Below are 13,601 nucleotides of genomic sequence, written 5' to 3' on the forward strand. Positions count from 1 at the left end.
GATGAGAGGTTTGAGAGAAAAACAGATTTGAAAGGACAGTTTTTGGGAGTGTGCTAGGAAATCACAAGAGATTAATTAGGGCACATCTCTCAAATGAGTTTAGCTGGAAAGGTCCATACCTTTATGTAATTATATATTTTTAATATATATATTAATTATATATAATTATGTATTATATAACCATAATCATTATGTGTTATGGTTTTAAATTTAGGTAGGAGCATTGGTAAGTTCCAAAGGTTTAAGGAAAGATTGTAGATAGAAAACTAAAAATTGAACAAATTCTTAACTTAAAGTCTTCAGGGAATGAATGAAAAATTGCCAGTAAACATGTTTTTAGGTAGTACATCTGTGATTTTCTCTTTTTTAGTGTATGTGCTGCCAAAGGGAGCACCATCTGTGATTTTCTAATTTGAACATTAAGCCCTGCTCTCTCTCTAACAAAAAGAACAATTAGAGCTAAGAAAATTCTTATTATGAGCTCTATGACATAGCTTCCAGTTTTGTTTTCTACTTTTGTTGCTTGTTTCCTTTCTACAAGTTGTGCCTGATTTTTCAATCTTTGACCATTTTTTTTAACACAGTCCTATAAATGTTGGTATTTATAGTAAGCCAAGAATATTACTCAGATTTCTCTAATAGCTATCTGATAGAAATTAGTCTCAACCATGTCTCCTCATTAGTACTAAAAAAGAGTCAAATAATGGGCTTTGATATCACACAAACGTAAGGTGAAATTCTGGTTATGATATTTATTGTGACCTTGGGTATGTGACGATCTGCAAATATAAGTTTCTCCATATATAAAAGGGAGGAAATAATTTGTACAGGGATGTTGCGTGATTAAATAAGAGCGTATGTATGTAACTTAGCAGTCTGCATGAGGAATAATTAATGCTTTTGTTGTTAACCAGAATAAAAGTTACTGTAGCTGCCCAGGGAAAGAAAAAGTCTGAAGGTCTCATAGGATTTAGCAAGTGGGATTTTTTGAGGATAGATTAGCATGATGACAGAGAAACCAGAATGCAGTTAGTGGCAGAAGTGATAGACTGTCATAATTATTTGCGTGATTACTTGATCAGTGTCTGTCTTTTCTAAGACTCAGAATTCTGTAAGGGCAGGGGTAATTTTCCCTGTTGTTACACACTCAGTTTCTGGCATGGTGCTTGAAGTTTAGGTAGCCTTAGTAAATATTCTTTTAATAGAAATTATTTAGGTACTTTGGTTTTCCCAAACCCCTCATATTAAATATGTCATTTAATCCATTTATTAGTGTATTTTGAGTTCTAGCTTCAGATGCCCTTGGCTGTGTGCTACCAATGGTGTTTTCTCAGGGTTTTTTCTAAATTGAAGGTGGCCTGGATAGGCTATGGAATGGTGCAGGCTGGGTGAGAAACACCAGTATATTGTGTTAGGAATTTGTGAGCTTCAGGTTTCTTGCTAGCGTGACTCCTTAGAAAAACCTCAATTTTTCCCTGATGTTGACTTTGTTGTCCTGAAGAAACCCAGAATTGCTCACCTGCTGTTTCCTCTTACCATTACTGTACTCTGCTACCACCTACTATTTCTTTCAGCTCTTCTGATTCATTTGACCACACTTCGTAAGTGTGAGCTTTTTAAAAGTTTTTACTATTTATTAATGACAATGAAAGAACATTAATAGACAATACAAAAAGACTCTTTTATTTTACTGTTATTTCTTTACTGAAAGTTTACAAGCTATGTAAAACATCCTAATGCCTGCATTGGGTGCTAGAGGAGGACTTTTAGGGGGAATTTACTTCCTTTCTATCTCCATGCTTTAAACACAGTAAGTCTTACATGGTACTGAGCCATCTAAGTGTAGTTTCTGTTAAAGAGTTAGGGCACTAGTTTCAGTTTCCACCTCTGTTTCCTCTTTGACCGTGAGCAAATTGATTACTCCATTCCTCAGTTTCCTCATCTGTAAAATGGGGATAATGATAGTTTGTACCTCGTAAGGCTGTTATTAGGATTAATGAGATTATATATGTACATTCCCATCCATCTATTTGCAAATAATGCTTTGCAATGCTGAGTACTCAGTCTTGTTGTGTTGCCTCTCCTTTTGGTATGTGCAAGGCTCTAGGAATTTAGAGATGAGTAAAGTTAAGTTTCTGGTGTCAGAAAAGTCAGAGAAAAGGAAAGAGGGGTAAGCAAATACTTGGGAGTACATTATGGTAAGTTGGGTAGTAGAGATACACCTGTAGTGTATCCTACAAGGTGAGAGAGACACATCATTTGTGTTCAGGCTGACTAGGGAGAGGTCAGAAAAAGCTGATGAAGGAGAGACTGAAGCAGAAGTTGAAGGATGAATTCTGATTTCTTTCTTTCTTTTTTTTTTTTTTAATTTAATTTTATTTTTTCAGTGTTCCAAGAGAGTTCTGATTTCTAAAGAGGAAGGAGTTTACAGGTGGAGGTTCCATAGGTCATACTATGTAGGTACTTTGGAGGGAAAAATGTATATTTTTGGTTTAGGCTCCCCGCCTGCTGAATCTTTAGGGGCTGGGAATCTGTTTTGTGTTTTGTTTTTAACAAAAAAACTTTTCAGCCCTCAACAATGCATATAACTTGCTATTTGGAAACCACTGCCAAGTCATTTTCAAAAAGAATTAAAAGCTTTGGTTTTGGGAAACTAAAGTGAACACCATATTGCCATTTAATGAATCAGTTGATGATTTTATTGTTTTTATGATAATGTTCAACCAGGTGATTGAGATAAACCAACTTTTAGATTATACTTCACTACTTAGGAAATCTGATACTTTATAAATGAAATAGTTAAGTTATATTGAGACCTGTACTTTATTAGAGTGTCTAAGGTCATTAGCCTTAGGAACTATTTTTGTTTGTAGAGTAACTGGCATGATTATTTGCAAAATTGTATATGTACTGCTTTTCAAGGGTGATGAGATGAATGTTTAAATCAGAATTACCTGGGCAGTCCATAGTTGTTGATTTGTATTCATAGCAGTATAACATGTTGCAGTGATGTTTAATAATATGCCTGTGTTTCTGGGGTATAGTCAGCAGATATTAATGAAAATATATCTTGCAAAAACACAAATTTGTTGAATTTAAAAAGACGGTGAGAATGAAGAATTTGCAAATGGAAGGACAAAAATATTTATATTTAGCATAGATTTCACAGTATTTTATTAATAAAGCCTTTTTTCAAAAAACATTAAGGAATTTAACACAATTCTTTAATGAAAATATTTTCATTTTTATTAGAGAGCTGTAGAGGGTGCTGTATCATTGGGAATAGTATCTGAATTGGTTTTAGCTAATTACAAGAATTCCTTTAGGCCAGACTATCAAAGTTGGTTAATTTCTCATAGATACACATTTCTGCTCACTATTTTAACTAAAATTATAGTGACTAATGTTGCTATAGTTTATAATAATGGTCTAACATACTTTATTGCAAAATGTTTTTTATCTTCCAGATTATTTGAATCTAGTTGAAATTTTGATCTCCCCATTTTCTATTGGTTACAGTAGCAAAGGTTTATTTTCCTACCGTCTACCCCGACTCTCCCCGCCCAAATTGAGAATTCTGGTATTTAATTGGTAGACTTATTTAAGCAATCTCTTCTCTTCAGATGGGTCCCAATCAGTCAAAGATAACCACGCCATATAATGAGAATATATATATTTTAGGTTCAAAAGAATATTTATCTTTAGAGAAAAGAACAAAATGGAATTTTAGAACAAAATGGAATTTAAAAACCTGATAGACTTTACAGGTGGTTTTTGTTAAGCCAGAATTCTGGCTTTTTCTGATTTATTTATTATTCAGATAGGAGTTTTATAAATCCCAACTTCACTGTTCCCTAGTTTTTCTGGTTTAATGGTGATTTTAGAAAACTTGATATGTAGCATTATCTGGTAATAACTTTTATTTTAAAGGATTGCTGTTAGAAAACACATTTTTAGTAACTTAAGGATTCATTTTCACCAGTGCTGAAGAATTTAGAGATTATTTGTACTTGATGAAGTGATATATTTTGGAATAAAAAGCAGTAAGTTAGCTGTGTTTAAAAGATAAGGAAAATGTTAGGTAAGTATCTTCTAAAATGTAGGCATCTTTAAAGGGTTCTCATCCAAACTTTGCCAGGAATTTCTTCCTTTTTCCTGAAACCATATTTTAAATATTTATTAAGAAGTTTTATACTATAGTTTCTTTAAAATAAGAAGCAGGAATTTGTCCTTTCATTACCACCACCCATCCCAAGTGAAAATATTTTCTCTTTCTGTGGGTTAAAGGTTTGCTGCTGTTCAAGCTTTCTTATTAAACAAGTGTACTCTGTTTTTTTGTTTTGTTTTGCTTTTGTTTTTTTAACTCTCAAGGCACCACCTTCCATGGTTAATAATGAGCAACGCCAGCATGCAGAGCACATATTCTTATCATTTAGGAAATCAAAATCACCATTTGCGGTTTGCAAGCATATTTTGGGTAAGTATTCGTTTTAAAAATAATTTTGCAGAATCAGATCTCATTTTTCTGTCTTGAATGTTTTTAAATTTTTAAATTTAAATTCCTTTTAAAACAAGCAGGTTTGTATAGTTAAAATTTTCCATTAATATTGATTCTATTGAAGTGGCTTTAAAGATATTCCATAAAGCCAGACAGAGAAATTTGTTTTTACTTTGAATTTTCTTCCCCTGAATATAGTATTCAGTAATTTATTATTCAATAATTTATTCAGTAATTTTTTATTGACCATAACACAAAGGCTGTTAATGGTGGGGGGAGGGGAAGTCTAACAGTTTTTCAGTTGTTCAAGCGTGCTGTCACTTATCATAGGAAATGTACTATAATATAGCTTACCCTAGTGTTTTAAAATTATGATTATTTTGGAGGTTTCAACAGTTTTTCTTTCAGTTTTTTTCAGAAAAAAATTTTTTAACCATGTAGCTTATACTCCGCTTTCTTAGCAAATATTAGTTCTGTGTAGGTTATCACTGTATATTTTTAAATGAAGCATTTTTACTCTTGTAAAAATGTTTTACGGGTACCATTTATCTGACATATGTACAGAAATGATCTCTTTCCTTTAAAAATAATCACAAAAGTTTTAACTCTTGTCCAAAAACGGCATTTTCTTAAATATATACACACAGTTTTCTTCCTCTTACATGTTTTTCAAAAACAGTAAGAGAAAATTTCATTGGTTATTGTTATTTTATAACTTAATTATTGTTGGCTCTTTTTCTTAATCGGAGCTATTTTTTGTAACCCATATTTGAGGCTCTGAGCTATCCTTGACTACAAAGTTGATTAGTTGTGTATTAAGACCTAAAATTTATGACCTTTTATTCTTGTGCTTTTAGAAAGACTCATCTGTTAGCCACCAGCACTCTGGTTTCTAGATTGAAATAGCCTATAATTAAAATTATGTTAATAATGCTTTATGTAAAGGGCTTATAAATAAGTTGTCAGATTGGAGTAGAAAGAGTATTGCTGTAGGTATGGTGAGATCGGGATACCTGCACAGTATCAACTTAGGAAGTCATTTAGCCCGTTTTTCATCTGTAAGAGGAGAACATTGGTACCCTTTTCCTTCATGGACTTGGTTGCCTTAAGCTGTTATGAGGCACAAATGTAGTAACATTTAAAACCGCTTTGTAAACAGTCTAAGTGACCCCATTACCTGATTACAGAAGGCATTTAAAAAATATGATAACCTTAAAAAAGTGCTCTGTTCTCTTTTTGCAAGGAGCTAGCAGTGGTGGTGACAGTGGCTCTGTCTCATTCAGGAGTTAGATCTTATCATTAGAGGGACAGTTTTAATAACCACCTTTTAAATTCTAAATGAGGCAGTTTTGGTCTTTTTTTTTTTTAATGGTCAATTTTTATACTTTGGGGTGAATTTGTTTCTGGCACTAAGAAAATTTGTTACCATATGCCCATGGAGAATATTTGATTTCATGTTAAATTATAAGAAGCAAAACTAAACATCACTATTAAGAATTTAAGGGAGGCTTCATCTTTACTGCCTTGAGATTGTCCAGCATTTAGAAATTAGATTTAGAAAGCCATCGTATTAAACTAGTCACCTAAAATAATTTGAGTCTGGTTTTTATGGCTTATGCCTTAACTACATTAATTAGGATTCCATCATTTTCATCTGACTTTCTGTTGTAATTCAGTTGTCATTCTGTACTAGTTGGGAAATAGTTGATCTAAGTTTTAAGTATTTTATTAGAGTATATTTGTTTATACAGTTCTTTCCTTTTTAGAGTATGTATTTTATGAAGTACTATTGCTTTGTTATGATTTGAGCTTGTTTTAGAATACTTTTGTTTTCCTGATAAAAATTTCTAAAGAATAGTATTGCTAGTTCTGGCTGTGCTTTTAAAATCAGTTTGGGTTTTGAGACATTAACTATTTAAAAGGTTGAGTGCATGTATTATAAGCATAATCTGATCATTAATGTACTGCAAAGCCCTGTGTTACATTAATGTTTACATCTAAACTTCACAGAAAATCTTTCAACTCCTTACTCAGTTGCCACCAGCACAGAAGGGTTAATTCCTCTAAGAAGACTTCTCATACACGTGGCAGTCAATCGCAGTTCAGAATTTTCACATTCTTATTTAGGGATAATATGTCATTTTTATACAGTGGGTAATATTCTGATAAAGGGGAGACTTTCTCTTTGATGCTTCCCTTCTCTGGCCTCTTAAAATTCTTCCTTCCCACTTAAGTTTTATGTTGCTTGTTTTTCCCCATTTCTTTCTCTTCTACACTTTTATTTTTATTCTAGGTTTACTTTTCCACTCTTCTGTGTGTGTGTGTGTGTGTGTGTGCACACGCGCATGTGCGTGTTCATGTTGCATGCCTGTGCATTTTATCAGAAGACTTTTAGACTTCAGAAGTCTGGCACTTAAGGTTTTGCTAGTTTGGTCTGGTCGAATGTGTGTTCCCAAATCCTGCAAGTTCTGTTCTTGTTTAAGAAATACCTCCAACCAGTGAGAGATTGGTTCAACGCTTCTGGGACTAACTTTGTAGCATTCTTCTATCCTTCCCTCAGAGAGAAATGGATTTCTTTAATTTCTTATCTCAGAAGTGGTTGAAACAAAACAAAGTGAAACCCTAGACTTATTGTTGTTTGGTGTGCCTATGTATCATTAAGCAGACTCTGGAGCTTCTGTTGCCTGTGCTTTAGACAGAAATCTTTAAGGCTAGAGGTAAATGTATATAGTAGCTGAATATCTCGGCCTTGACTATTACGGTTTTAGTATTCCTCTGAAAATATTTTTGATCAGAATGTAGTGCTCTGCCTCTCATTATTTACTTCAATTTATTTCACCTCTCATTATTTACTTTAACTTTTGTCTTCATAGTTCTGTGTAGTTTCAGATGGCTGACATGATAGAAATTAATTTTATTTACATAATTATTATTAAAGAAAGTTACTGTGGTGGGAAGTGAAAGCTTCCTGCCAAAGTGGCCCAAAATAATTATCTAGACAATGTCCTGGTCAGTGGAGAATCATCCTACAAGTATCAGAAATTCCAAGTAAATTGTGATTTCCTCATGAAGACTTTGCAATTTCGAGCATCTTTAGAGCAGAGAGCAAGAATAAGAGCTTGTTTGTCCAAGTGAAGTCCTAATCTTCTGCTGGTAGCTTCTAGAGTTCCATAGAGCTTCTGCACATTTATATTACGTGTACATACAGTTTATGAAGGCTAATCATAAGTTTTACGAGAAGGTATAATTCATTAGGTTAGGAAGATTCCTCCTTTTAAATTTGGAATTCAGCTTTCTTTTTTTCAGATCCTCCATTCTTAGAGACAGCTTCTTATGGGAGTAGTAATTTAGCTATGCCTATTTAATATCAAACAGAGGTATCTAAGAGTTATCTTGGAAACTTTTGAATGTCATTCACCTTCTGCAGTTATTTCCTCCCCCAACCCTTGCAAAAAAAGGAGGAGGAGGCAGGAAAAATGGATTGGGTATAAGCACAAACAGAAATAAGCATGTTTCATTGCTTATGAAAACAAGAAGGTACTTGCTTGGTCTCTCTTCATTGGCATATGCCTTTAGGGGCGGGTTAGTATCGCTCAAGAAACATTTACCAGCCATGCTTATTGAATTTCTTCTCTTAATCTCTTGGTTCATCAACACTTTCTTTAGCTGTAAAATGCAGAAAATGAATTAGATGATCTTCGGAATAGTATTTCCAAAATTCTGTGAGTCCGTAAGATTTTGCTTCTTTGTTAAAACTCATAGTTAAGGATTTCAGGTTTCTTGTCCTTAAAATTTTTACCATTGCAATAGAAAATGAAATTAGGCCATCAATCATCATTCAGTTTCAGGAAGAGGTTTATAATAAGAGACTACCTAACTTACCTTTATGAAGCAGTACCATATTTCTCCTTAAGTGATCTAAATAGATAGAGCTAGTTTCTGTTTCAAATCCTCTTTGAATAAAACATGGTTTGTTTGTTTTTTACTCCTAGAACTTTAAACATCTTTTTATAATAAGTTTACATTTTTGGAAGCTGTTGCTTTATTTATTGATAATTTTTTAAGGTTTCTAAATTTTTGTGAGTTCTGATTATCATCTCAATTAGAATTCATGTTAAGATAGCATGGAATAATCAAACTTAAAAAGAAGAAAGTCCGAATTGGTTCCTCTTATTAGTTTTTATAGGTTCAAAACTCATATGTAGTAGTCTAAATTGATAGAAATTTATGTAGGGTATACCTTTTCTCATGCATTTTTATAGCTTATTGTGTCAAGATCACTTAAAGATTTTTAAATGACCTAAGCTTGAGTAGGAGAGAAAATGATGTGCCTGACTATATCTTCATGCTCTTCTAATAAATTCTTGAAGGTGCCATTCTATGCCTAGAGTTAATTTCTCATGGCTTTCAGATACTCATGTCTAGTGATCTTGGCAAATAACCTGCAGTCTAATCATAGACTTTTCATGGATTTCACATGATGGTTATTTTTTAGGACTTCACAAAATTTCTATTTTTTCTTGACTTCATTTTGACTGTTTCTCCCTTTTGATAATGCTGTTTGGAAACCGATTGTAGTGGTATTGGTGAAAGAAAGAAAAAATAGAAGATTAAAATATTTCTTACGGATGTTAATTTTCTATTTTTTCTTTCCCTCCTGATTTAGTTTTTAGTTCAGAAACTATAACTTGCTAGTTAAGGCTGGGTTTTTCTAAGTGTAGCTTTGGAATTTTACTCAGTTTGAACAATATTGCAATCAGAAAATTCACAAGAACTTCTCACCTTGTGTAAATGTGACTCATTTTTGTTTTCTTTTCTTTCTTTTTTTTTTTTTAACATTTTGAGAAAAGTAAGCTGAACGTGATAGTGTTTATTTCTGAACTTGCTATTGGAGATGGGCCATCCTGCTGAAAGCTCAGTCACTTAACAAATATTTTAACAGCATGGCTCATCACAAATAGTGATGTTCAAAGACTAGTTTAAGATATTTTGCAGATACAAAGCTCTATTTTGCACAGGGTGAGAATCTCTTAGGAAATTTTCTGATTGCTTTATATTTTTATTTTTATTTTTTTTAAAGCTGTGTTATTTTTTAGTTCTTCATGCTTTGGAAGTAACAGTTGAAGAGAGGTGAGGAAAGTTTGTGAAAATTGTGATCGGTGATTAGCTGCCACCTGCCTGGGGTGTCTTCTGAGAGGAACTAACCTCTTTGTGGTGCTAGAGCAAGGTCACTGGATTAAAAAAGGAACAGGTAACCATCTTATTCCTTGTCTGAAAAGTTCTGTTTTTAAATTAATAAATGCAAAATGTTCAAGGGAAGATGAACTGCTGTTTAAAGAAAGTTTCTAATTTTCTCCTCAGAAACAAGTAAAGTGGACTATGTCCTCTTTCAAGCTGCCACAGCCATAATGGAAGCAGTTGTCCGAGAGTGGATTCTCTTGGAAAAAGGTAGCATCGAGTCACTGCGAACATTCCTTTTAACATATGTCTTACAGAGGCCCAAGTAAGTATGTGGTGGAGGTACTGCTAAAATACTTATGCTGTGCTTCTCTCTCTCTCTGTGTTTTTAATGATAATGATAATGATGTTTATGGTTAAGCTCTGTTTGGAACTCCTATTTTAAAAATCACATGGTTGTGAGTTGTTTTTGGTACTTAATGAAATACTACTTTTTCTTTATGCTTACAGTACTAGGTTTTGTTTCTTTGAAAAGATGATGCTGGATGTTAGGGATTTTTTTTTTTTTTTTAAGAATTTATTTATTCATTTGACAGAGAGAGACACAGCAAGAGAGGGAACACAAGCAGGGGAAGTGGGAGAGGGAGAAGCAGCAGCCTTCCTGCTGAGCAGGGAGCCCGATGTGGGGCCGAATCCCAGGCTCATAACCTGAGCCGAAGGCAGAACCTTAACGACTGAGCTACCCAGGTGCCCCGGGTGTTGCGTTTTTTTTGATGTTGGTTTAGTTCCAAAGATTTTGATTATAAATAAAAGTTGATCTTGGGCTCAAATGAAAATACTCTGTACTTACTTGTTCTTTTGGTACTTAGTAAGTATTATAAGACATAGGTGAGTATCCTAAGACAGGTGAAGAGGGAACCATCTGTGTTATGTATATATGTACATAGAAATGCACGTTAATAAGGCTGTAGAAGAGAAAGAACCAAATTTTAATAGTTTCTTTTGGAAAATGGATCAGTTTTAAGAAATGGGGTAAAAGTAAGTTTTCTTTTTGTGTCATACACATTCTCTCTGAATATTTTATAAGATTTGTACATTCATTGCCTATATGACTTTTTTAATATGATGAAAATTGTCAGTCACACTATTTGGGGGAGAAATTCATTTACCAGGGTGCCTGGGAGGCTGTTAGGTTAAGCATCCGACTTGATTTCAGTTCAGGTTTTGATCTCAAGGTTATGAGTTCAAGGCCTGCATTGGGCTCCATGCTGAGCAGGGAGCCTACTTAAAAAAAAAACGAAGAAGAGAAAAGAATGCATTTACTACTTACCTTTTTTTTTTTTAAGTCCCCCAAACACCAAGTTGTCTTTTGAGAAGAGGCAGTGCACATTGTATGTATGCCATTTGCATAACTGGACAATTGAATTCGAGGAAAGTGTTATGTAATCAGAAATGTTGGTAATTAGGAATTTCAGTTAGTGGCATTAAACATACATAAAGCTTTAAAAGTAGAACATACATTTGTTCCTACTGATTGTTCACTAGCAGTCTCTGAATTCATAATATTTAATAATAATTACTGGCACAAATTTAGCACACAGTTAAATGCTGGTTGCTTTACATATGCAAGAATGCATGAGAGAAAAAAGGCAAGATTTACTTAGCCTATAAACATTACAGGTGTAATGGGTAATGTTTTCTATAGATGAGTGAATATAGATGTGTGTAAAGGGAGAGTTTGGCTTGTTTTTCCCCGTTTTAATAGCATAAGGAAAAATTGACCAGTTTTCAAACCTTTCTCTTCTCCTTCACACTGGTTTTCTTTATTTAAATTTTAATTTGTGTGATATGATGAGGCCATTTGGGTGTGATATGATATTGTCTTGCCCTGGGGCTGCTCATTGATCCCACCCTTCCCACTTGGGAACCACTGAAATCTGAACCACACACTTAATATATGGTAGACTTAGAGAGAGGGAGTGAGTGTGTGTGTGTGTGTGTGTGTGTGTGTGTGTGTGTATGTGTGTGTATACACGTGCTCACATGTGATCTCTTGTATTATCCAAGAATAATCTCATTCTTACCTTTTTTTTAAAGGAATTTATTTATTTATTTGAGAGAGGGAGAAGAGAGAGAACAAGCACAGAGGGAGAGGGAGAAGCAGCCTGCCTGCTGATGCCCGCTGAGAGCTCGTTGGAGGGCCTGATCCCAGAACCCTGAGATCATGACCTGAGCTGAAGGCTCAACTGACTGAGCCACCCAGGCGGCCCCCACATAATCTCATTCTTAAATAATTTTCATTAGTTCAGAAGCTATTTTGGAGCTGATTGTAGGGTTCTACATTGGTTCACTTACATATTTTCTCCCAAACTGTTTAAAAACAAAACTCTCAGCGAAATTGTAAGAAGAGTACAGTAAACACACACATACTCTTTTCCTAGTGGGGATTCAGTTAACATTTTGTCACATTTGATTTCTCTTATATATGTGCATTCCCCCCCGCCAACCACCTGAAAGTATGCCACAGAAATCGTGGTACTTCATCTTTAAATATTTGAGCATCTCTCCTGAGAGCATGATCTCAATACTCTTGATATAATTGACATATCTGTGTTAATCTAATGTAATTCTGATTCTACATTTTCATTTCCCCAGTTATCTGAATTATGTTACTGATATCCTTTTTCCTTTATGTTACTTATTTGATCCAGAATTTAACCACAGATTATATGTTGGATTTAGTTGTCATGTCTCTTCAGTCTCTTTTAATCTGGAATAATTCTACCCTTCTTTTGTTTCTCATGACACAGCCATTTTTGTCTTGTAGAATTTCCTACAGTATGGACTCAAGTCAAATGAAAACCATTGGTATACTGCATAGGTAGAATACTATGAATATTGTGTTCATAATGTTACATACTTCTCATTTGGTGCACAGAATTTTTTCTGTGTTTTTCCTCCTAATTGAGATAACATTTGCATAGAGTAAAATGGAAGGTACACTTGACAGTATAGCAGAGTGGTTCAGAAAGGGACTGATTTCCACTTCTGCCACTCTGCACTGGCAGATTACCCTCTTTGTGCATTAGTTTTTTTAATTGTTGTTTAATTAACTATTAGAGTTAATACTATTTTACTCCAAAGATAGCTGTGAGGATTAAATGTATGTATTTCTGTGAAGGTGGTTTATAGGAAGCCTTGCATACTGTAAGGATCAACAAACGTTAAACATTATTATTTATTTTCCTATTAACTTACAATTTTTGCCAATGGACTTCCTTCAAACTTGCTTTATGGGGGCTCCTGGATTGCTCAGTTGTTGAGCATCCGACTCTTGGTTTTGACTCAGCTCATGATCTCAGGGTTGTGGGATCAAGCCCTGCATCAGGGTCCCTGCTCAGTAGGGAGTCCGCTTGGAGATTCTTTCCCTCTATCCCTCCCCGCAATTATGCACACACATATGCACCCCCACCCTCAAATAAATAAAATCAGCTTTATGTACATTTCCTAGGAGTAATCAGTGTATTTGAAATTATTGTGTTGCTCCAAAAGTACAGAAATTCACTTTGATCAGTTCATATTCTTCCACATAGTAGGATCTCTGCATTTATTTGTTTAATGAATACTTCAAGTCTGTATTTTGAAGGAATGCTTTTCACTTCAGTCTTGACAGGGAGACTTGTTTGTTTGTAAATGCCCATCATGTGTTGGGGGAGTCCTCCTTAGTAATGGCCCCCCAACCATGTTCAGGGAATGTTTTTGGAGAAAGTGGCATCACAGTCTTGGCAGAGGATATCAACATTTAGAGGCCAGGAAGTGCATGTGCATTGTGCCAGGAATTGAAAGAAGCTCAGTATTTCTGCAGTTTGGAGTGTGTGTGGGTGGGGGGAGATTAGAGAGGGCAGCAGATACCTGACCATGAAGG

General features: G+C 34.4%; 1 protein-coding gene across 4 annotated transcripts in view; it reads left to right on the forward strand.

Annotated features, from left to right (window-relative positions):
* Window positions 1–13,601, forward strand: part of XPO4 (exportin 4) — a 120,464-nt gene that overhangs the window by 24,078 nt on the left and 82,785 nt on the right. For 2 of the 4 annotated variants that reach the window (XM_032314414.1, XM_032314417.1), the window contains 2 exons: window positions 4,372–4,477; window positions 9,860–10,001. In XM_032314414.1, the coding sequence (XP_032170305.1) occupies window positions 4,372–4,477; window positions 9,860–10,001 (248 nt within the window). Of the gene's footprint in view, window positions 1–4,371; window positions 4,478–9,578; window positions 9,750–9,859; window positions 10,002–13,601 lie in introns of those variants that run through there. The other 2 variants (XM_032314415.1, XM_032314416.1) reach the window with 2 other exon arrangements.

The sequence above is a fragment of the Mustela erminea genome, chromosome 15 (genome assembly GCF_009829155.1).
Source record: "Mustela erminea isolate mMusErm1 chromosome 15, mMusErm1.Pri, whole genome shotgun sequence".
Classification (NCBI taxonomy): domain Eukaryota; kingdom Metazoa; phylum Chordata; class Mammalia; order Carnivora; family Mustelidae; genus Mustela; species Mustela erminea.